Source organism: Nematostella vectensis, chromosome 5 (assembly GCF_932526225.1).
Source record: "Nematostella vectensis chromosome 5, jaNemVect1.1, whole genome shotgun sequence".
NCBI lineage: Eukaryota > Metazoa > Cnidaria > Anthozoa > Actiniaria > Edwardsiidae > Nematostella > Nematostella vectensis.
In genome coordinates this window covers 3557211-3579311 of record NC_064038.1, presented here as the reverse complement: position 1 = coordinate 3579311, position 22101 = coordinate 3557211, and the positions used below count along the sequence as shown (strand labels likewise).

Here is a 22101-nt window from a genome sequence, read left to right as displayed (position 1 = left end):
TAGACACTTTCACCACAAGGACAGTTCTGCAACGGTACAACCGTTCACCTCAGATCTTTATCACGAGGACCGTACGCCATAAATACGGGACGCATCGAGGAACGCAGTGACTGCGATTGCAACTTTCATCTCAAATCGTCGACAGATGGAAGACGAGAAACCTTTGGTTAAAAGGTACTTGCAACATGCAAAAGTAGCTGTAAACCATTCATTTTTAAGTGTTTTTGTTATCAGGATGCCATTTGTGATCGTGAATACAGCATTTTTTATGGAGACTAACTACCCGATTGTTATTCCCCGTAGAATGTTCGGGAGCCCGCTTTCGCCCGCGGTAGTCGCAGTGGCTGTGCTTGCCCTTGTGTTTGGCTGTGGAGAGTTCGTCAGAGTCGAGATCAAACTAAGCGAGCAGTCGACACGCATCCGGGAGCTTGAGAACATGTTGAAAACACGCGACTGTTTTGAACACCGACATGCAGGTAATTTGTACAATTGTCAGATTGTGATACCCTTTATATATGTAGAGTGAAATAAGTCGGTTCGGCGGATGGCTCGAAAGTTTACGAAGACAGAAACAAAATACAACCTTCACGACACGAGCGCCAAGACAGAACTGAATTTTATTTACAAGTTAAAACGCATTATTATACCGAAGGCAAACCCCTGTCGACTTAGCCTAAGTATCCGGCCCTTTTATCGTTCCCTATGAAGTATATACCGGGAAGCGCTAATTTTCCTCACCAACTTTGGAAAAATAAAATCGCCTGCTACTCGGACTACTGCCGACATGTCATAGTGCTAAACCGCACACAAGGCTTAGGAAACCTGTTTCCCTTAAGGTGGTGTTGCACGGGATAACATGCAGTAAAAACTTTTCATGATACATTGTAACGTAAAAGTTTTTGACCGTGTAACATATCGCGCAACACAACTTTCCGTGCATCAGTTCACTCGGCAGAATGTTGCGTGTTTTTGAACCCGCTTAAAAAAATGCAACACATAATGACGAATATCTGAAAAATTATTCCGTTTAACATTTGTTTGGCAACATGTCAGAATGGATACGATACAATGTATCGCGAAAAGTTTTTGTTGCATGCTACACCGCATGTTACACCGCATGTTTGCGGGTAACACCACCTGACCTTAACGATACTGAAACACACAACATTCTCGCTCTCTCAAAACACTAAGCGACTTAGTATCAGTGCGCACTGTCACATCTATAAGCGCTTTTTTCATAAGAACGTCCAGCCTGAGATTTCACCAAATTCTAAGAACATGCTAAGAACATGTCGAGGCCCAGATAGAAGCAGCATGTTCTTTGTTTTTATGATGCGTTCTTGCGGAATCAAATTGTTCTTGTAATGGTGGTAAAAATCTAAAGTAGACTTATATACTATTTCCCAGGGGATTTCATAAAAGCAACACGCACACCCTATAAAAACAACTTTGCCATTAATCTCTAGCCCCCAGTGACGCAAAAAGAGATGCGCACCAACGCCAACGAAGGGCAGCCCCGACCCCTACCCCCACGGGAGGACAAATCCTTAGTTTACAGCAGCAGCTCGCAGCGATAACAAAGACCTTGGCAGTACTTGCCGCTAGTAAAACGCAGTACGTACAAGGACCCCCTGGAAATCAAGGCCCCCCTGGACCTAAAGGAGATAAAGGCCGCCCTGGAAAACGAGGACGACGTGGACCAGCAGGGCCTCCGGGTCAACCTGGAGCCGACGGAAAACAGGGTATCCGGGGCCCACCGGGAATCAAGGGTGAGAGGGGGCCGAAAGGGGATGTTGGGCCTCGTGGGCTTAAGGGGGAGCCTGGGAGAATAAGGAACGCCCCGAGAGCAGAGATCTCACCACGAGAACTGAACGTCAACGCAAGTGCGTCTGCACAACTGAATTGCTCGATTATTAGCGGTGACCCAAACGCAGTCGTCAGCTGGAAGAGGATTGGTGGTGATTTGCCTGGTAACAGGTCACGCGATGATGGCCGCGGGGGATTGGTGATCAGAGACGTTAGGAGCAGTGACGCGGGAATGTATGAGTGTGCAAGCGCGGGTGGACTGGGCAGGTCACGTGACGTAGCACTTGTGTCGGTAAATGGTAAGCGACAGATTATGTAACATTTAGAAAAGGTATTCTTTCACTTCATCTTCTATTGTGAGATAATAGCCAAGGGGGAAATGTGAAAAAAACGATATGGTTCAGACCGCAATTCTTCTTTTTTTCTTTATTAGTTTTCATTTTCATTATTGCGCTGAATATTTGATATTTATTGTTATGGATATATATGTGCAGTGTGTTGTTTAATTTACATTAACAGTCCCCCCTCAAGTGTCGCTCACTCGCGGGCCAACGCAAGTCATAGTAGGGCACAACGTCACGCTACCAGCATGTCACGTGACCGGATACCCCACTCCCCGAGTCACATGGTACTTGAACAAAGGTCCCCTCCCGAACCGCGCGTCGGTCACGCCGAATAACAGCGTCGAGTTGTTATCGATTCAAGCTCGAGACGCAGGGGCGTACATCTGCCAGGCTGAGAATAAGGTGGGGGATGCTGACGTGTAGCTAGGGGCGACGGGTGGAACCCAATCCAACCCTCAAATAATAACGCAGAGTACTACACCTCATTGTACACTACCGGGCTGCGATAGAAATAGTCGGTAATAGCTCGAGATGTCCGGGGATCTATCTAGACCTTCCCTTGCGCACTACAGTTACAATGCGCTTCAACCTTCTGTGTTTCTTATCCACCCTTTATCGTTATCTCGAAATCTTTCATTAATACTTTTGTTGATATCCCTCCTTTGGACGTTAAGTTAACAAAATTAGATCGTTTTCTTATTGTCCGGGGAAAGCAGGGTTCAATTAATAATGTTAGGAGGTAAATTTGTGAGCCGGGCTTTAACAAATTCGCCTTGCCATGGATCTGTCATTATAGCTACGTGCTTGTTACACACAAACTCGCAATAAAAGGCAAACTGCGTGAAGTATATACCAGGGGTTTTATTAAGTTTCAGAGTAGGCGGTGGAAATTGATAAGTAGGGCGGAAGTTATAAGTTTAATACTTTTTTTAAGAAGCCGGCGATCGGAAAATAGAAGCTGGCAGTTTCGCCGGCCGCTCAAACCCACAAGCTTACCATCAAGCATATCAACTTAATGAGATTTCATTCGACCTTTATTTTGAAATAGATCATTTACGCGAAATAATTCTAATAATAACAACGTGAGGATGGTAAGCCTGCGCCCGGCCTAAATGAAACCCCTGCTATACTACGCACGTATAGTGAGACGCATGTATTCGGCCCATCACTATACAAATACTAACATTTACCTTTTATTCACAAGATGGGGCGCGCGATGGCAAGCACTATCCTTCAGGTCGAGCCGAAGTTGGCATTTACCTACAAGCCTCCAAGCGAGATAAAAATGAGTGGAGGATCTACCATAACCCTGGCCTGTAGCGTCAATAAAAAGGCTATAATCACGTGGAGTGGGAGTTATCCCAATGGAAGGACTGAACGGAATGGCAACACGCTGACAATCAAGTATTCCACCTACAATGATGCTGGATTGTATACATGCCGCGCTCAGGCCGGTGACGAAGTGGTGACGGCGACGACATATCTACGGTACAGTAAGTATCGTTAAGTGATTGTTTGAAAGGGGAACAGGGCTGGGCGAGCAAAGGAAAAAGGGTTGAATTAATATTGGCCAAAAGAAAGGCTCTTTGAGGATTTTAAAGTTAAATACAACAAAGGGGGGCCTGAACCATAGCTACGAACCGGAACCATTGAAGTCTTGTGGTCTGAAACAAAATGACGGAATTTATAGTAAAAGAGTAAATTTATACTAGAACAGGCGCTACGCGCCTCGATGACTATCTATTGACTCATAGAAAACTCAACCTCGTAGTCTAATTGATAATAGACACCGCATCTACAAATACGCTGCGCTCTCTCTCTCTTTCCAGAATGCAAGCAGGGCTGGTATTACTACAATGGCAAATGCTATCATTACTCGTCCTTTGAGGAGACCTGGACCCAGGGCCAGAGATATTGTTTGGATCAGGATGCTGACTTAGCAATCATTAACGACCGCGAAGAGAACGAGTTCATCCGAACCATTGCGAAGTGTAAGGGTGGAAGCGGGTTCATTGGGCTGAAGGGGGGAAATGGCAATTGGAAATGGATTGATGACAGCTATCCTCGGTACACCAACTGGGACTCTAGTTCGGGACACTCCGGGATGTACGTTTATTTGAGCTCATCAAGCGGTAAATGGGGCACGATCTCCTCGTCAAGCTGGAAGGATTATTTTCTTTGTGAAAGGAATGCGTATAACTTCTAAGAGAAACTAAACTAAGAGACGCAAGGGTACCACTCAAGCCATTGATTTGAAATAAAAGCCTATACACCTGCAATATTTCTTTTTGTTGTTGTACTTCTGTTTAGCTGGGAGGGGGATGTTGTTAGGTTGTTCATTAAATACTCCGGAAGGAAGGAAGATTTTAACACAGGACACCTCAGGACATATTCCAGAGCCCCCCCCCTTTACAGGCCAGGATTTCAGTAGAACCAAAAAAAAATTCAGAGCCCCCTCTTAGAGGGCTATTTATTTTCCAGAGCTTCCCCTTTAGGCGGTTAAAATCCAGGTTCCACTGTAATACACTAACATTCAGTCTTCCAATTACAAAATGAGTCTGGAAATTAATCTTTATCATTCCTCCAAATATTTCTAGCCATTTTTTTTAAACATTTGTTTGCATCAAAGGAATATCTGTATAAAGTGATTATGATTGCAAATAATAAATAATAATAGACACTAGTGCAAAATATCCAAATAAATGGCCCTTCTGGTTGACAGTTCATCATACTTGTGATTTTCCATAAAAGCTTAGGATTTTATCACAAGCCTTCATTAAGTCATCCACTGAAGAGGACCTATTATATGCCCAAGCACTTGAGATCAGTCACTCTTTGCATGCCCATCAGCAAGTAACCCATCTTCCACCTTAGAAGACACTTCTTCCTTTATTTCTTTTATTTCTCCACCACCATCCTGGAATCAGACAAAATGCTAAGTTAGTGGCTTGTGCTTCTGATACTAAAAATTGGATGGAATCTAAACATTATCTTGGCATCTTATTTAGTACTAGTACTTTCAGCTAAAAATATGGTGTGAACTTTTGTTTTTGATAATAGACTGTTTTCATAATGTTGCACGCACATCCAAAATGCCAAAGCTGATCCTAAATACGAACAAAAGGAAATTTGACTCCAAAACTATGCTAAATAAGCACTCTGACCGAATTTCTAGGCCATTATAGATCAGCTGTGGCCCGCCAGTCTGTGGCATTTTGGTTGCACGTGCAACAGCGTGACAAAAAATATATACTGTTGCTTCCTGTGCATACACACTGGTCTAGGTGTGTAACCTAGAATTTAAAGCAACTCTGACCCCGACCCTGGCCACAGGGCTCTTAGAGCAACATCAGAATACCCATCTACAAAGAGCTCACAATGTGACTTTATACCATTTTTAGGTAAATGTAGATAAGAGGACAGGTATGTTGAAGGTTAGCCATAAATGTTAGTCCTTATGCAAATTTTTAGAGGAACAAACAGGACAATCCAGAAATAATTATGACATGACAACACAGAGAACTCTGTCAAGCCAAGCATTTAAACTAAGACATTGAGTCAGTTTTTAAGGACAATATGTTTCAAGGTGAGAATTTTGAAGAATTGAAAAACCCTCCCTTTATGAATTTTGTATGAGTTCATCCAATAAAACGGAACCATGCCGAATGACATCAGGAAACGGTGCAATATCAACTTGGGCTAAAACCTGCCAAGGTTCCGGTGCTTGCATAGAAATGCAAAATAAGTCTTCGAGTTGATTATCACGCTGATCACGAACTTGAGAAAAAGATATACAGCAAAGTTCAACATAATAAACCATTGTAAATAAAAACACAGCGAAAGATGAAATAAAAGCTTAAGAATTTTGCTATCCACTTGTTATGAAATAATAAAGACAGCGGTGGAAAAAAAACTCCAAAAACCTTGAACTTAGCTCCATCTTTCTCATACATTAAATTAAAAAATAGTGTCTAAATCACTTTACAAGAGGATGGAAAATGATCGACTCCCGGGCTAAACTAACCTTTACTTTGTCTTTCTCCGGGAGACCTTGGATCTTCTTCACGCCATACCATCGATCAATGAAGGGCTGTATTAACTTGTGCCATATGAACAATGCAAGAGGCACAAGTATACACGATATTCATACCATCTTCAAGGCTGATTAATGTTTGTTCTTCTATCCAAGTTCTTCAGCAATCGGCCGATTCTTTTCCTCTCAAAATCGGGTTGCCTATAGCGTTGTTTTCTCAAAAAAGACTCCGTATGATTCTCAGACAAGTCTTATTTTCATTTCGTAGGCTGTGATTGGTCAATAAAAACAGAAAAATGTCTTAAGAACATGCGCTTTACGGGAATCCGCTAAGCAAATGTACTACGGGCGCAGCAACCGCTGACCGTTTCCGAGCCATATTCAAGATGGACGCCGCTTTGGTAAGAAAACATAAACATTTCGTACTTCTCTTGATGCCTGTTCGTTTTCTCATGTAGTAAATTATGTTGTGTTTGTCTATGCTGACGTAGGGAGCCATCCTGGCCTTGGGTGACAAAAGTAAAGGCACTGCAGCGGTAAATTTGATACAGGTTTATTTCAGCAACATCGAGAGAAACCCACAGAATGCTAAATTTAGAAAAATAAGAATAGGTAAGTTTGCTTAAACACTTTAAAATAATAACTAAAGGGGAAAATGCGATCAATTCTAGTAGGGGGCATTTTTAAATGCCTTAAAAGAAAGGAAAATCAAATTCAAACAAACACAAAAGCAGTATTGAAGAAAATAGTGAAATTTGACCAAAATCTGCATCCTCCCCCAGTCTCACTCCCCCCCCCCCCCCGAACAACAGCTAGGGTGTAGCCAGGATTTATCTTTGGGGGAGAAGGGGGGCAAAGTGATTTCTCAAGAACCTTTGAGACGTAATGACTTTCACCCTAAGTTAGCTTTGTTGGGGGCCAGGGCCCCTTGGCTATGAATAACGTCTCTCTGCTAAAACCACTGCTGACGTGGACGAAAAAAAATGAACTGGTCCCATAATCTGTGCTTACTATGTTTTTTTTTACAAGGAAATCCAAAGTTTAGTTCCACCATTTGGGAGGTTGAGCCAGCCAGAACTTTTCTTCTTCTTTGTGGATTTGAGCAGGTATAAAAGCTTATCTATAGCTGTCAACTCCCCTGTATTAGGCCGGAGTCTCAAGATTTTGAACCTTTTCTCAAGCCTGATTTTCTTGAAAATATCCATACATTTACTGTATTTTCCCGCATTGGCTATCTTGGTACTTCTGATACATTCACTGTATTTTCTCAAGATTTAACCTAAAGTAAGGTTGACAGCCATGCTTATCACAACAATAAATTCATGATACATTTTTATACTCTTTATGACTTATACTCCATTTTCCTAATTTATTCAGGATATGAAGTTTTGCATTTTCTCTTACTCACAGCTATTGACAATACTTATATAGAAAATATTGTCTATTGTTTTGAAAGCTCATTCTTTGTTACCCTACTCTCCCTTTTTACCTGCCATGGTTTTGAAAACTTTGTTTTGGTGGGGAGAGGGAGGGTGAAACATCAAAATAATTACTGATTTAAAGCAGGAAAAAGTAGTGTTACGAATAATCTAGAAAGTTTTTTCCCTCACTGTATACTTTTCTGACCAATTGACTTTAATACTAAATAATAAATACTAAATAATAAAACAGAGTTGGTTGTCCTTTCTCTCTAAAGCAAGGGGAGTTTCTCGTTCTCCCAGAAAAAGCAGATATCTCGGCAGCCAAGCTACTTATTGATGGGTCCCTGTCAAATGCCGTCAAACAAAAGTCCCCAGGTGCTGACCAGCCTTCCCACAATGCACCTCAGCTAGATGAACAGTCCTCAACTCTTAAACTCTCAGCTCCTAAAGGTGATGCAGACTTGACTCTCTGTCCTGGACATGTTAAGTGTGGAAGTTTTTTCTATCCCTTTTTTTGTCTGTGAGTTCTGCAGAATATACAGTACCCCTATTTCAAGTAAGGTTTTACTATGACAACCCACGTTTGGTAATGTATGTAATATGTGTTGTATTATTGGTACTGTAGCGTACTGTAGGGCTGAGCAAGCCATGAAGTATTGGTGGGTGGGGTGTCTCAGTGCAGGAACATGAAGAAAGTTTGGGGGCACAGCCAAGCCAACTGGTCACTTCGTTATAATTTTTGAAAATATTGGAGGGAGGGCACTGTGTGGCCATAAACAATACTAAATGATTTGTCTTTATGTTGTTAAAGGTAAAAATAATGTTGTTTAAAAAAACTAGATTAGTTAAAGTATCATGCATGCTGCATACTATCATTTTATCGTCTAAACATGCCATGTTTCTTTATAACTCTATAGGTGCAAGTGTTTTTGATCAGAATGCCAAGGCTGATCTGACATTGCTGTCATATATGGTGGAAATGGGTACTTAGTTTTTTAAGTTCTGTTTTTTTTTTTCATTTTATAAGTTACATACTAGATTCCGAGTTTTATTCAAGGTTTTTAAATTTTTTTCAGGCTATGACAGATGTATATCTGAGAAAGCACTGATTGCGACTAAGAATACTGGTGTCCAGCCAGCCATGGACTGGTATGGTATAACAATCAGTACAATGACGACAATGACAATATCAGCAACAATAATAGCAAGCAAACAAACAGTCATAACAATAACAAAATGAAGTACCTGTTATCTTCCTTTCCAACTCTCACACCCCGAAATAAACCATACATACAATTGGCCAACCCTTTTCAGAAAGAGCATGATGAATATTTTATCTTTACGTACAAGATCTTAGGGGTATACATGTCCAATACACCAACAAAATATGTTGTATGAGTAGTGAAGTAGAATTCTCCAGTGATACATGCAGTGGAACAATCATTCAATATTTGTATCATTGGTATTCACTGACCACATCATCCTCTTTTGTTTTCCTGTTATTTTTCAGGATTTCTATGAACCCTGACGTAGCTCTTGGAAATGCTACAAATAGTTCTGCTATTGAGACTGGATTAAGTGCAATTGCGCCTAATACCTCAGGTGCTGTAGCTGCACCAGTTGCCACTGGGGTGTCGGCCAGTGATATGAGGGTGAGTATACTGTACAGTACAGCCTGGAAGAAACTTAACAGCGTCCCACATGTTTTTTGCATGTAGTTTGAGTGTAGTACATGTGCAGATTTTGCGTGTAAAAAGCTGAGTGTACTACACGATTGGTGCATGCTGTTTTCCTTTGTTATGCAGGAATGTTGGCTCTTGTGCGAGTTGAAAAGCAAGAGAAACGCTCATAGTTTAGTTGCCGCCAACATAACACAGTAAACAGTTTTTGTTTTGCAAGCCAAGCGAAGATCAATTGTCACCTCGCTCTCTCGGCTTGCATATGACAAAACTAATCAACTGCTTTACTGATTGCGATGTTCTTCATAGCAAGTAAAAGCTTAGATATAGTGGATTCTTTTTCGAGGGGTCTAATTGATGTGTGAGTTGAAAAGCAAGAGAAAACACTCCAAAGTTCAGTTGCCGCTGACATTGTTTTGCAAAGGCAAGCAAAAATCAATTGTCGCCTTGCTCTCTCGGCTTGCGTATGGCTCAAACTAATCGACTGCTTTACCGTTTGCTGTGTTCTTTATAGTAAAATAAATCCAAGATATAGAGGATTCTTTTTCGAGCGGTCTGTTTGATGTGCAAGTTTAAAAGCAAGATTTGTTGCCGCAGACAAGCGAAGATCAATTGTCAACCTCACTCTCTCTTACTTATTGCAAGAGTGACGAAGCCCTGTTTATTATGATTCAGTGTAATCTCCATAAAACAGACCTCCTTTAAGCGGACACCCTCTTCACAATATACATTTTTCAAAACCTGATTCCAATTTCCTCAATTACTTGTAAACTCTCTATAGCAGATGACCATATAAATAACACTTTTTCAGTCTTGTACATTGAAACTTTGCAAACATCAATACGTGCATAATGCACTTTGTGCTTACTTGGAAATCCCATCTGTATACTCACTTTGGAATGATACTCTAAAAATTTGCATGGCCTCAGTGCCTTTTTTGACTTGATGATCTCCAAAGCTGTGTAATTTTCAAACAACTTACAAACAAAACTTTGTTGTAAGAGACAGGCTCTCACTAATGTGTAGCTAGACTAAGAGATGACCATAATACATTGTTGGAAGCTTAGAACCATTTTATCTTGGGACAGTGGTACCTAAGCTTGACTATTTGGAACTTGAAAGAGAGAGGAGGATTTCAAGTTTCCTTAAAGTTTTGATCAAATCTACTATATAATTAAATGGGTTAAAAATCTTATACAGAGCTATGTAAAATGGATTATTTTGTTAAGGTGTTATGGTGTGTATAGTATAAATATTGTAAAGTATTGTTAAAGTTAAACTGTAAAATGTTATTTCAGCCAGCACCTGTCTCAAGATATCAGAAAACAGCTGATGAAAGACACAAGTTCCAAGAAAAACTCCGCCTTGAGGCTATTGAGGCGGCAAGGTGAGAAAATGGCTCCATATTCGAATGGTAGGGGTGACCGTCTTTTAGGGGTTGAAATTGTTTTTTCCAGTATTTTTTAGGGGTTGCCCGAACAAAAGCTTTACAAGGAAAAATTTGTATTTGCAAGATTGAGAATTATAAGCTATGACCATTTCACATAGCTTTTTCTGAATTACCTAGCAAACCATAAAAATATGATGTATTTGAAGTGCAAATAAATGACTTTGAAGATAATTAATAAGTCTCACTGGTATTTTTAGGGTAATTTTTAAGATAGAAGCTTAGGAAAAGCGGCAACTTCTGTTAGACCCCTACCACCAGTAGAGGCGGTACTTCACAAAGGAGATTTGCTTCCAAGGGATGACGCCCCCTACCCCCTCCCCAACAAGGGAGAGCTAAAAATGCAAATGGTGTCTTCTTTAGGATCGAAAAATTGGCTAAACAGCAACACAAGCAGAACCTGTTGAAAGAACTTCAAGTAGACAAAGACCGGGTGAGTAACGGAGTACTCCAAGGCCGTGATACAATGGCCAGGCGATGGGATACCTGTGGACTTTCAGCGCAAAAACGATTCTTTTGGCGGGATTCTATAGCAGGTTTTTTTCCCCAGACATCTAAAAAAAAATTAATTTGCAGCTTCTTACTGACCAAGTTACACCCATATTTACAGTGACAATTTCAAGCCCTTTTTCCCCAAGCTTCACCTGAAAACATGCATAGTGTAAAAACGGCCTCGTTTTCAGGCTTTCCATAAGACCCCCATTTTCTGGAAAGCGTCACATACTGTGCTAACTTTCTAAAACTGCAAAGGCGGCCACGGTTGTAAGCTTGGCGCTATAACAATTCAAAACTACACAATAAATCATTCTCAAATTCAATCCATCCTAAACCATTGCTTTATTATAAGGCTTGTTAATGTGGCAGTTTTGTGCGATCTATGTTCTAAAACTCAATTAAATCTAGCGCGAAGTGCAGGAGTAGTGAAAACAAACCCGTAAAGCACTAGGGTTTCGTCTAATCCTTTTTACCGGCAGGCGAAACTCCTGAAAACACCAATACAGTCGACTGAAGAGCATAGCACAGCTGAGCCCGGGGAAACAAGAAATACTGTCCAGCAATGTACACCAGATGAGCCAGGCGTAGAAGATGGTGTTGAGTTGCGCCTGCGGTTACCTTCTGGACAGGTACTGTGAGTGCCCCGGGGTGTCTGTGTCAGGGCTGGGCGGGAAAGGAAAGGTGGAAGTTTGGGTAAATATTTCGGCACAAACTTTGAACGCAGAAAATCGTAAAGTACAATAAACCTGGCTCACATGTTTCGGTTACAAATAACTTTGAATCCAGCATACTAAGCAGACCTCATTGTTAAGGACAATTTTCAAAGTTCCTCAGAAGAAAACAATGTTTTATGTTAGTCTTAACCCGCTTGTTGAGGTGGGGGGCGTAAGGGGAAGCGAAAACCGCACAGAAAAACGCCAAAACCGCTAAACCGTCAAAATAAGTCAATAACCGTGAACCGCGCGGTCTAGAGAAACCGCAATACCACGGAATAAAATACGAAAAACCGAAAAACCGCGCCAGATTTAAGGCAAAACCCATCACCGCAAACCCTTACGCCCCCCTCATTAAAAAAAAACAGTAAGTGAGGGGTGTTCAGAGCGTGCCCTTGATATGTATGCAAAAAGATACATGTTTCAGTCGTGAGGGTGTCCTTGATATGTATACAAAATGATACATGTTTCAGTCGCGAGGGTGTCCTTGATATGTATGCAAAAAGATACATGTTTCAGTCGCGAGGGTGTCCTTGATATGTATACAAAATGATACATGTTTCAGTCGCGAGGGTGTCCTTGATATGTATGCAAAAAGATACATGTTTCAGTCGCGAGGGTGTCCTTGATATGTATGCAAAAAGATACATGTTTCAGTCGCGAGGGTGTCCTTGATATGTATGCAAAAAGATACATGTTTCAGTCGTGAGGGTGTCCTTGATATGTATGCAAAAAGATACATGTTTCAGTCGCGAGGGTGTCCTTGATATGTATGCAAAAGATACATGTTTCAGTCGTGAGGGTGTCCTTGATATGTATACAAAATGATACATGTTTCAGTCGCGAGGGTGTCCTTGATATGTATGCAAAAAGATACATGTTTCAGTCGCGAGGGTGTCCTTGATATGTATGCAAAAAGATACATGTTTCAGTCGTGAGGGTGTCCTTGATATGTATGCAAAAAGATACATGTTTCAGTTGCGAGGGTGTCCTTGATATGTATGCAAAAAGATACATGTTTCAGTCGCGAGGGTGTCCTTGATATGTATGCAAAAAGATACATGTTTCAGTCGCGAGGGTGTCCTTGATATGTATGCAAAAAGATACGTTTCAGTCGCGAGGGTTTGCTTGATATGTATGCAAAAAGATACATGTTTCAGTCGCGAGGGTGTCCTTGATATGTATGCAAAAAGATACATGTTTCAGTCGTGAGGGTGTCCTTGATATGTATGCAAAAGATACATGTTTCAGTCGTGAGGGTGCCCTTGATATGTATGCAAAAAGATACATGTTTCAGTCGCGAGGGTGTCCTTGATATGTATGCAAAAAGATACATGTTTCAGTCGTGAGGGTGTCCTTGATAGGTATGCAAAAAGATACATGTTTCAGTCTCGAGGGTGTCCTTGATATGTATACAAAGTGATACATGTTTCAGTCGCGAGGGTGTCCTTGATATGTATGCAAAAGATACATGTTTCAGTCGCGAGGGTGTCCTTGATATGTATGCAAAAGATACATGTTTCAGTCGTGAGGGTGTCCTTGATTTGTATGCAAAAAGATACATGTTTCAGTCGCGAGGGTGTCCTTGATATGTATGCAAAAAGATACATGTTTCAGTCGCGAGGGTGTCCTTGATATGTATGCAAAAAGATACATGTTTCAGTCGCGAGGGTGTCCTTGATATGTATGCAAAAAGATACATGTTTCAGTCGTGAGGGTGTCCTTGATATGTATACAAAATGATACATGTTTCAGTCGCGAGGGTGCCCTTGATATGTATGCAAAAAGATACATGTTTCAGTTGCGAGGGTGTCCTTGATATGTATGCAAAAAGATACATGTTTCAGTCGTGAGGGTGTCCTTGATATGTATGCAAAAAGATACATGTTTCAGTCGCGAGGGTGCCCTTGATATGTATGCAAAAGATACATGTTTCAGTCGTGAGGGTGTCCTTGATATGTATGCAAAAAGATACATGTTTCAGTCGCGAGGGTGTCCTTGATATGTATACAAAAAGATACATGTTTCAGTCGCGAGGGTGTCCTTGATATGTATACAAAAAGATACATGTTTCAGTCGTGAGGGTGTCCTTGATTTGTATGCAAAAAGATACATGTTTCAGTCGCGAGGGTGTCCTTGATATGTATACAAAAAGATACATGTTTCAGTCGCGAGGGTGTCCTTGATATGTATGCAAAAAGATACATGTTTCAGTCGTGAGGGTGTCCTTGATATGTATGCAAAAAGATACATGTTTCAGTCGCGAGGGTGCCCTTGATATGTATGCAAAAGATACATGTTTGGTCGCGAGGGTGTCCTTGATATGTATGCAAAAAGATACATGTTTCAGTCGCGAGGGTGTCCTTGATATGTATGCAAAAAGATACATGTTTCAGTCGCGAGGGTGCCCTTGATATGTATGCAAAAGATACATGTTTGGTCGCGAGGGTGTCCTTGATATGTATGCAAAAGATACATGTTTCAGTCGTGAGGGTGCCCTTGATATGTATGCAAAAAGATACATGTTTCAGTCGCGAGGGTGTCCTTGATATGTATGCAAAAAGATACATGTTTCAGTCGTGAGGGTGCCCTTGATATGTATGCAAAAAGATACATGTTTCAGTCGCGAGGGTGTCCTTGATATGTATGCAAAAAGATACATGTTTCAGTCGCGAGGGTGTCCTTGATATGTATGCAAAAAGTATGTTGTGTGCCTCATTGAAACAGAGTAGTTCCACTGACGAAACAGAGTAGTTCCACTGACGAAACAGTAGTTCCACTGACGAAACAGTGTAGTTTCACTGACGAAACAGAGTAGTTCCACTGACGAAACAGAGTAGTTCCACTGACGAAACAGAGTAGTCCCACTTACGAAACAGAGTAGTTCCACTGACGAAACAGAGTAGTTCCACTGACGAAACAGAGTAGTTCCACTGACGAAACAGAGTAGTTCCACTGACGTTTCGAGCGTTAGCTGATTTATAGCTTGTCTACGCCACTCCTACGCATACCTCCTAGTTTTTCTAAAGCTTGTCTGTAGTTTTTCTTGTTATAACCTTAATATGTATTAAGGTTTTATATCAACGTTCATTTAAGGACATTACGATGTTTGTTTTTAGCACGAGTTTTTTCCTCTAGTCAACAGGTTTGAAATTATCATTCGACTCCACCATTCAAGAAATATATCGGTGAGCCCCAATAACGTAACCCCTTGACATAAAGAACTAATTATTTTTACACTCATATGAGGCAAGCAAGTTTTGTTTCTAGCAAAGCAATCGTAAAAAGCATTCACGTGATCTTGAAACATGTCACGTGACCGTAGCAAATCCCCAAGTGACCAACGCGAGCCTTCACGTCTTCATCATTCTGTATATGTGAAGTGCATTGTGGCAAAGCTAATATAATGAAATAAAACAAACCTCCACGTGATCAAAGGAAGCTTGCACGTGATCAAACAAACCTCCACGTGATCAAAGGAAGCTTGCGCGTGATCAAACAAACCTCCACGTGATCAGACAAACCACCACGTGATCAGACAAACTTCCATGTGATAAAGGAAGCTTGGGCGTGATCAAACAAACCTCCACGTGATCAAAGGAAGCTTGCGCGTGATCAGACAAACCTCCACGTGATCAAAGGAAGCTTGCGCGTGATCAAACAAACCTCCACGTGATCAGACAAACTTCCACGTGATCAAAGGAAGCTTGCGCGTGATCAGACAAACCTCCACGTGATCAAAGGAAGCTTGCGCGTGATCAAACAAACCTCCACGTGATCAGACAAACTTCCACGTGATCAAAGGAAGCTTGCGCGTGATCAAACAAACCTCCACGTGATCAAACAAACCTCCACGTGATCAAACAAACCTCCACGTGATCAAACAAACCTCCACGTTATCAGACAAACTTCCACGTGATCAAACAAACCTCCACGTGATCAAAGGAAGCTTGCTCGTGATCAATATCTACGAATCAGTAGAGGAGCAGATCTGGATGTCTTGGTTGAAAAATAGTAGCCTTTTCTAGTACACTCTTCTTTACTTTTCGCTAACCACCCAAGCTAACACTCTCGTAGTGAACGTGAAAAGCAGTTAAGTCTCTCCTCATTTAGGCAGCCCAAGCATATTTGGGGAAATACATAACAAGCTACTGTAGGTCTTGCAATTTGATGTTTGCATACCAGGCGAGATGACCTCGCGTGTATTCATATCTATTAGTATTTATTAATTTATTTTATTTTCCAGTCACGTGTGCAGGGCCACAGACATGCGCAATGGGGAATTTGTTGTGATGACGTCATACCCACAGATGGAACTGAGTGATATGGAAATGACTCTACAAGCTACAGGTAATCACCGAGCAGCTATCAATTGCGTGCTTGTACATGGAATGTACTGTAAGAGTAGTCTTTCTATCACGCTTTCAACTTATTTACTGGGATACCTGTGGTAGCCCAGTTATAAATTGCAACTGTTTTTTTTTTCCGTGGTCCCGGGAAATCTGCAATGTTTCGCAATACCCCAAGAGCCTTTGCACCATAGTCAATACTTCGCTTGTTCACTGCAAGACAGGAGACGTGCCATGTTGGATTTGAGCATTAGCTTATATTTGTACAGGTAAAAAAGGCAACTTTGGCAATTATATTATTGCAAATGCAATCAAAGCTTTTCTATCTATAATTCTATTGTGGAAATTCATGTCAATTTGAATTTTTACCGCGTATTTCCTTCGTCGATTCATGATACAATTAGTCGAAGACCTGACCCGTAGGGCCATAGAGAAAGAAACAAGTGTTCGGGAGCTTTCTTCAAGGCCAAAATTTGAGGTGCTTTAGCTTTATACACTCAGGAATAACCAGAGACCGGAGTTCCCAGAAAGGAAGATGCAGCTCCCATTCGTGTCTATATATCTGTCTTCACATCTGTTTCTATATTTTTTTTAAATTTCAAAGCAAATACACCCAAGGAATGTTTGGCCATAGCCCCCCTTGTTACATCCATGGTATTCTAGAAGTTAACCAGATAGGCGTAGTCTTCCCTGAAGGAGTAATTCAAACAGCACCAGAAATATAGGGCCAGCTCATTGTCTCACAAGAGTAGCTGTTGGAAAACAACTTGGTGGACTAAATATATCTTTTGACTTTCCAGATTATTTGTTTGAAAATTGCTTTATCCCAAAAACTGTTTTGACCCCCCCCCCAAATGTGCTATCACTTATAACAATTTTCAAACACATTTTCTATGACAGTGCTCTGCTGTGGGTTATATCTCTTTCTATGTAGTTTATGTGTATGCTAGTGTATGCTCTCTACACTGCTGTATGATAGCATTTGGTAGAAATTTACACTGTAAAAGATAGGACAATCAGTCATGTCCACTTTCATGGTGAGTCCCCCCCCCCCCAATCAAACCTAGAGAGTTGGTGCTTCTTACCATTTTTGCCCCAATCAGTGTTTTGATATGGCATTTATAATATAACTCAAGATTTTACAAATGTTTTTAGTATATCCAGGCGGTATTATTATGGCCAAAAATATTGTCATACATATACACAGGTAACCCATCAGGTATCCCAGTCAACCCTGCGCGCAGGGTCTTGTTGTCTGACATTTCCCATCATTTCTCAGGTTTGACATCACGTGCGGCGCTGCTGGTTCAGAGAAAGGATCAGTTGGGCGTGGTCACTGAGGGCCATGGGCAAGGTCACTCAATCAGTCAACCAACCAATTAGTCAATCAAGCACTCATTCAACATAACAGTCGATAGAGAAAATGCGTCTCTGTTTGAGTCTAAGGATTTGATTTGATATACCACACACATAGCACCACGGGCTATAGGATAAAAGTTTGAATTTGCTGTTGTTGTTGTAGTTTGTATGGTGAAGAGCATCCAAAGCATCGAGGACTGGCAGCGACTTTCTGCTGAAGCGACGGATAGATTGGTTGTGGTAGAGTTCTACGCTAGCTGGTAAGCACGTGACGCTACTTGGTAAGCACGTGACGCTATTTGGTTAGCACGTGACGCTAGTTAATAAGCACGTGACGCTAGTTGGTAAGCACGTGACGCAAGTAGCACGTGACGCTAGTTCGTTAGCACGTGACGCTACTTGGTAAGCACGTGACGCTAGTTGGTTAGCACGTGACGCTAGTTGGTAAGCACGTGACGCTAGTTGGTAAGCACTTGACGCAGGTAGCACGTGACGCTAGTTGGTTAGAACGTGACACTAGTTGGTAAGCACGTGACGTTAGTTGGTTAGAACGTGACACTAGTAGGTAAGCACGTTACGCTAGTTGGTTAGAACGTGACACTAGTTGGTAAGCACGTGACGTTAGTTGGTTAGAACGTGACACTAGTGGGTAAGCACGTTACGGTAGTTGGTAAGCACGTGACGCTAGTTGGTAAGCACGTGACGCTAGTTGCTTAGAACGTGACGCTAGTTGGTAAGCACGTGACGCTAGTTGGTTAGCACGTGACGCTAGCTGGTTAGAACGTGACACTAGTTGGCAAGCACGTGACGCTAGTTGGTTAGAACGTGACGCTAGTTGGTAAGCACGTGACGCTAGTTGGTAAGCACGTGACGCTAGTTGCTTAGAACGTGACGCTAGTTGGTAAGCACGTGACACTAGTTGGTAAGCACGTGACGCTAGTTGGTTAGAACGTGACACTAGTTGGTAAGCACGTGACGCTAGTTGGTTAGAAGGTGACGCTACGAAATGAATATTTCTCGCGAGTCAGCAGCATCACGTTGTAAATGAGGTTATCAGGAATCTTGGACTCACTTATTCGGGCTGAACTGCAAACCAACATTTCCCTTTTGTGGGAAATTCTGATCAAAGAAGATTTTCTAGTCTCGAAATAGAGTTTGTGTCAGAACATTCCATATCCGCCCGTATCATGTAAACACGCAGTGAATTGCGCATGCGCATCACCCTAGTTGCTGTAACCTGCACTAAATATAATAAAAGCCGCCTCTCACTGAAGTACTGTGATTATAGATTTGTAGAGCGCTTGAAGCTGCTGCTGCTTCGGCGGTGTTTATAGGCTCCTTCTGCAGCTATGACAGCATTTAATTTAGAACCATGCATTATTCTAATATCGTTATCCCGTACTTCTCTCAGGTGTGCAGATTGTAGGTCTATAGCAGATCGCTACGAGTCCCTGAATGCTCAGTACGGTATCGATCAGCGCGTGATCTTCGCACGTGTTGATGTTGAACAAATGAAGGTATGCTTTGATCACGTGAATGTATTCCTTGATCACGTGAATGTATTCCTTGATCACGTGAATGGAGGCTTTGATCACGTGAATGGAGGCTTTGATCACGTGAATGGAGGCTTTGATCACGTGAATGAAGGCTTTGTTTACGTGGATCAAGCCTTTGATCAGGTGGACAAAGCCTTTGGTCACGTGAATAAAGGCCTTGACTTTTGTTATGAAATTAAGTTTTCACCAGGTGAATAAATGCATTGAGGCTATGACACCTCCGTGGGTTTTTTAATATATGTAGCTGATGAATTGTCCGTGTCAAAATAAAGCTTACAACTCTTAACTTTACACATTCGCCTACCCACCCACAAACCCACCCAACAACCAACCCACCCACCCACAAACCCACCCACCCATCCACCAACCCACCCACTAACTCACTCACTCACTCACTTACTTGAATGTAAGCTTTGATATGAATAAATTTATTGAGGCCTTGCCACATCCGTAGGATTTTATTACGGAAAATCTCAAGTATTCTTCTTTTTTTTTTTGTTAGGTGCTGAAACACCAACAGCGGATTTCTACCCTTCCTAATTTCAAGCTATTCTGGAATGAGAAGGTGAAAGGACTACTGCTTATTTCTGTTTTAGTTACCACGAAGCAATTTATAGGCAATAGCCTTAAATAATATGTTATGTTCACTCCTATTTAGGAAACGTTCATTATTTTAGAAGGGGAAAAAGGCTTCGTGAATAACAAAATATACAAATTGTATATAACAAAAGAGAGTAGGATATGATTTTTTGTCTATAAGGCTTGGTGCACACTAGTCACGTAACGACATAGATGTGTCAACCATGTCCAACATGGAATTAAAAGAAAGACAAACTTGGTTTTCTCTTATATCGTTATGTCCATGTCTTTATGTCGGGCTTTATGTCGAACATTTCACACTTGAACATACAAGCATAAGAGTGCGCGCGCCTATGTCGATATGTCACTAGTGTGCACCAGGCATAAAAGGGAGAATGGCAGAAACTTGAAAATTCGTTCGATTACGTAACAATCTCCGATGATTTTTAACGGAAAACGTGAAAAATATTTCAAGATTGTAAAGGCATTGTGTCTATTGGAAGATTTTTCTAAGATGTGACTGTTGATTTAGAGCGGATGGCCTGTTTAAAAGCACGGATTTTAAAAAAATATTTTGTCTCTTGTCGGTTGAGGTTTCCGTCGGACCTCCGGAAGAAAACAGGAAGTGACAATGCGGCATTAAAGTCTATATTGGAGGCACGATTAGCACAAATGCAAAGGCGACCAGTGCCACGAGTAGGGTAATAAAAACCGCGAGTTCCTGCTTCGCACGTCGAAGGCTCCAGGAATTGCGGAACATGCTTGATATATCCGCGGAACCCACGTTAGCTCGCGGGTAAGAAATATCAGGCACTTCAACGCCCAGGAACGCGCACAGTGGCTCCCACCCCTCCTCGGGATAAAACACAAGCAGCTGATTGGCTGGTATAGAAGCAATGACGTTATCATTATATTTCTGATAATCTATTTCATCCATGATGCGTTGATGGGAAAGAAGGCGACCCCATTTTCTGCCTGTTGGTGTTAAATATCGACATAGTTTAGTCACGGGACTGTCGAGGATAGGCTCAATAACATCAATGTTTTTTTGTAAGCTTTTGCGCCTGGTTTCTTCATCCTTTCGGACAGTCAAGATTACCTTGGAGTCAGGAAAGGCTTTGAAGATCTCTTTGTGAAAGTAGCATGATGGACCATCTGTTGTGGCATCGATATTTTTGTACATCTCCTTGAAGTCTGGGATTTCGCCTTCAAAAGCAGCATTGTACTCCTCGCAGTGATGTTTCCAGTGTTCTCTTATATCGTGTACAGTGTAGCCAAGATGCCTTAGAGCGGCTGCTAGGGATTTAGTGCCCGTCTTTGGCAGTCCAGCGCCTATTACCTTCATTGCTTCAATAGTATTCCAGCGAAGCCCCCAGCGAAGTCCTGTGGTTGAGAACCAAAGGCTCTGTGAGCCAACTCGTGAATGCATATGTTTCTCCTAGTTCTTTTTTATGTACATAAAATATAAACTGGATACTGAACAAAGTATCGAGGATGAGTTTATCAAAGATGCTGAGAGTAAATAAAAATGTCCTTTTTCGTTTTTATTTTTTGCTATGCGATGACATAGTATCTACCGCACACTAGGTAAAATAAAAAACAAAAGAAGAAAAAAAAAGTGAATTTGTGGTAACCGTGAATCGAACCCGGTAAGTGCGGGCGAGAGCAAATAATTGAATCGCGCAACCGCTTGTCTGCTCAGCAGCCGCTCTTTGTGTTCCGCACGCACCCCAACCAGCGGCTGCTGCCAACAGAAACATTCCTTTCCCATTACAGACCAGTCTACCCTGGTTCCAGAGCCTCGAACGTCTCACTATATAGTCGCAAGCTCGCTGGCAACTAAATACTGACACTTTGAGGCTCTTGAACCAGGGTACGACCGATCAGAATCCTGTTCCAGAATCCTGAAACAGTTTGCGCTCTATGCTAATTGCCTTAGTGTGAGCTTAGGTAGCCCGAGCTTTGTATTTTTGCATACCGTAAACATTTTACAAAACACAAAAAAGTAAAAAATAAAAAAAAAATACTTGCTGGAAAGAAAATTGTAGTTTAGTATTGTGTTTATGTTCACGTTTTGCGCGTTCTTATGCCATTTGAAAGCGTCTTTGGTGTTTTTGAAGAATCCCGATTGAAACATTGTTTGTGAGTAAGCACGGCATGCAGTGAGAGTATCCAAGAACACGCCGAATTCAAAAGTTAACCTGCCGAATTCAAAAGTTAACCGAACTTTAGAACATGCCGAATCCAAAACAACGCCAAATTTAAAACCATGCCGAATTTAAAATCATGACAAATTATGCAACAAGAGGTTCAACTTGTT

General features: G+C 41.5%; 3 protein-coding genes and 1 long non-coding RNA gene across 5 annotated transcripts in view; 2 read left to right on the top strand and 2 right to left on the bottom strand.

Annotated features, from left to right (window-relative positions):
• The first annotated feature begins 12 nt into the window (after positions 1-12).
• LOC116601479 (myosin light chain kinase, smooth muscle) lies at positions 13-4429 on the top strand. The gene is made up of 6 exons (XM_032362308.2): positions 13-174; positions 304-476; positions 1467-2105; positions 2326-2552; positions 3355-3643; positions 3980-4429. Exons 1-6 carry the CDS (start codon positions 146-148, stop codon positions 4354-4356), a joined length of 1734 nt encoding a protein of 577 aa, XP_032218199.1. The 5' UTR covers positions 13-145; the 3' UTR covers positions 4357-4429.
• A 161-nt stretch (positions 4430-4590) lies between these two features.
• On the bottom strand, positions 4591-6419 carry LOC116601483. The gene is made up of 2 exons (XR_004290043.2): positions 6175-6419; positions 4591-5067 (listed from the first exon to the last, which is right to left on the bottom strand). It is a non-coding gene; the product is annotated as an uncharacterized LOC116601483 (long non-coding RNA).
• Positions 6420-6496: 77 nt separating this feature from the next.
• Positions 6497-22101, top strand: part of LOC116601481 — a 28677-nt gene continuing 13072 nt past the window's right edge. Inside the window, exons 1-17 of one of the 2 annotated variants that reach the window (XM_032362310.2) lie at positions 6497-6584; positions 6675-6795; positions 7213-7289; positions 7880-8054; positions 8522-8587; positions 8681-8753; positions 9115-9256; positions 10582-10670; positions 11094-11163; positions 11705-11854; positions 15077-15126; positions 16185-16288; positions 17567-17641; positions 17810-17906; positions 19058-19163; positions 19705-19767; positions 20375-21374. In XM_032362310.2, coding sequence (XP_032218201.1) covers positions 6570-6584; positions 6675-6795; positions 7213-7289; positions 7880-8054; positions 8522-8587; positions 8681-8753; positions 9115-9256; positions 10582-10670; positions 11094-11163; positions 11705-11854; positions 15077-15126; positions 16185-16288; positions 17567-17641; positions 17810-17906; positions 19058-19163; positions 19705-19767; positions 20375-20410 — 1509 coding nt within the window. In that variant the 5' untranslated portion in view covers positions 6497-6569 and the 3' untranslated portion in view covers positions 20411-21374. Of the gene's footprint in view, positions 6585-6674; positions 6796-7212; positions 7290-7879; positions 8055-8521; positions 8588-8680; positions 8754-9114; positions 9257-10581; positions 10671-11093; positions 11164-11704; positions 11855-15076; positions 15127-16184; positions 16289-17566; positions 17642-17809; positions 17907-19057; positions 19164-19704; positions 19768-20374; positions 21375-22101 lie in introns of those variants that run through there. The other variant, XM_032362309.2, reaches the window with a different exon arrangement.
• LOC116601482 lies at positions 19646-21210 on the bottom strand. Its single transcript, XM_048728299.1, has one exon. The coding sequence runs from the start codon at positions 21208-21210 to the stop codon at positions 20428-20430; it is 783 nt and encodes a 260-aa protein (XP_048584256.1). The 3' UTR covers positions 19646-20427.

Excerpts from the sequence above, each read along its gene's own strand:
- LOC116601479 (XM_032362308.2), top strand. The coding sequence starts at position 146 with ATGGAAGACGAGAAACCTTTGGTTAAAAG. Across the intron at positions 2,553-3,354 it reads TCTGCCAGGCTGAGAATAAG|ATGGGGCGCGCGATGGCAAG; the intron begins GTGGGGGATGCT and ends TTTATTCACAAG. Across the intron at positions 3,644-3,979 it reads GACGACATATCTACGGTACA|AATGCAAGCAGGGCTGGTAT; the intron begins GTAAGTATCGTT and ends CTCTCTTTCCAG.
- LOC116601482 (XM_048728299.1), bottom strand. The coding sequence starts at position 21,210 with ATGCATTCACGAGTTGGCTCACAGAGCCTTTGGTTCTCAACCACAGGA.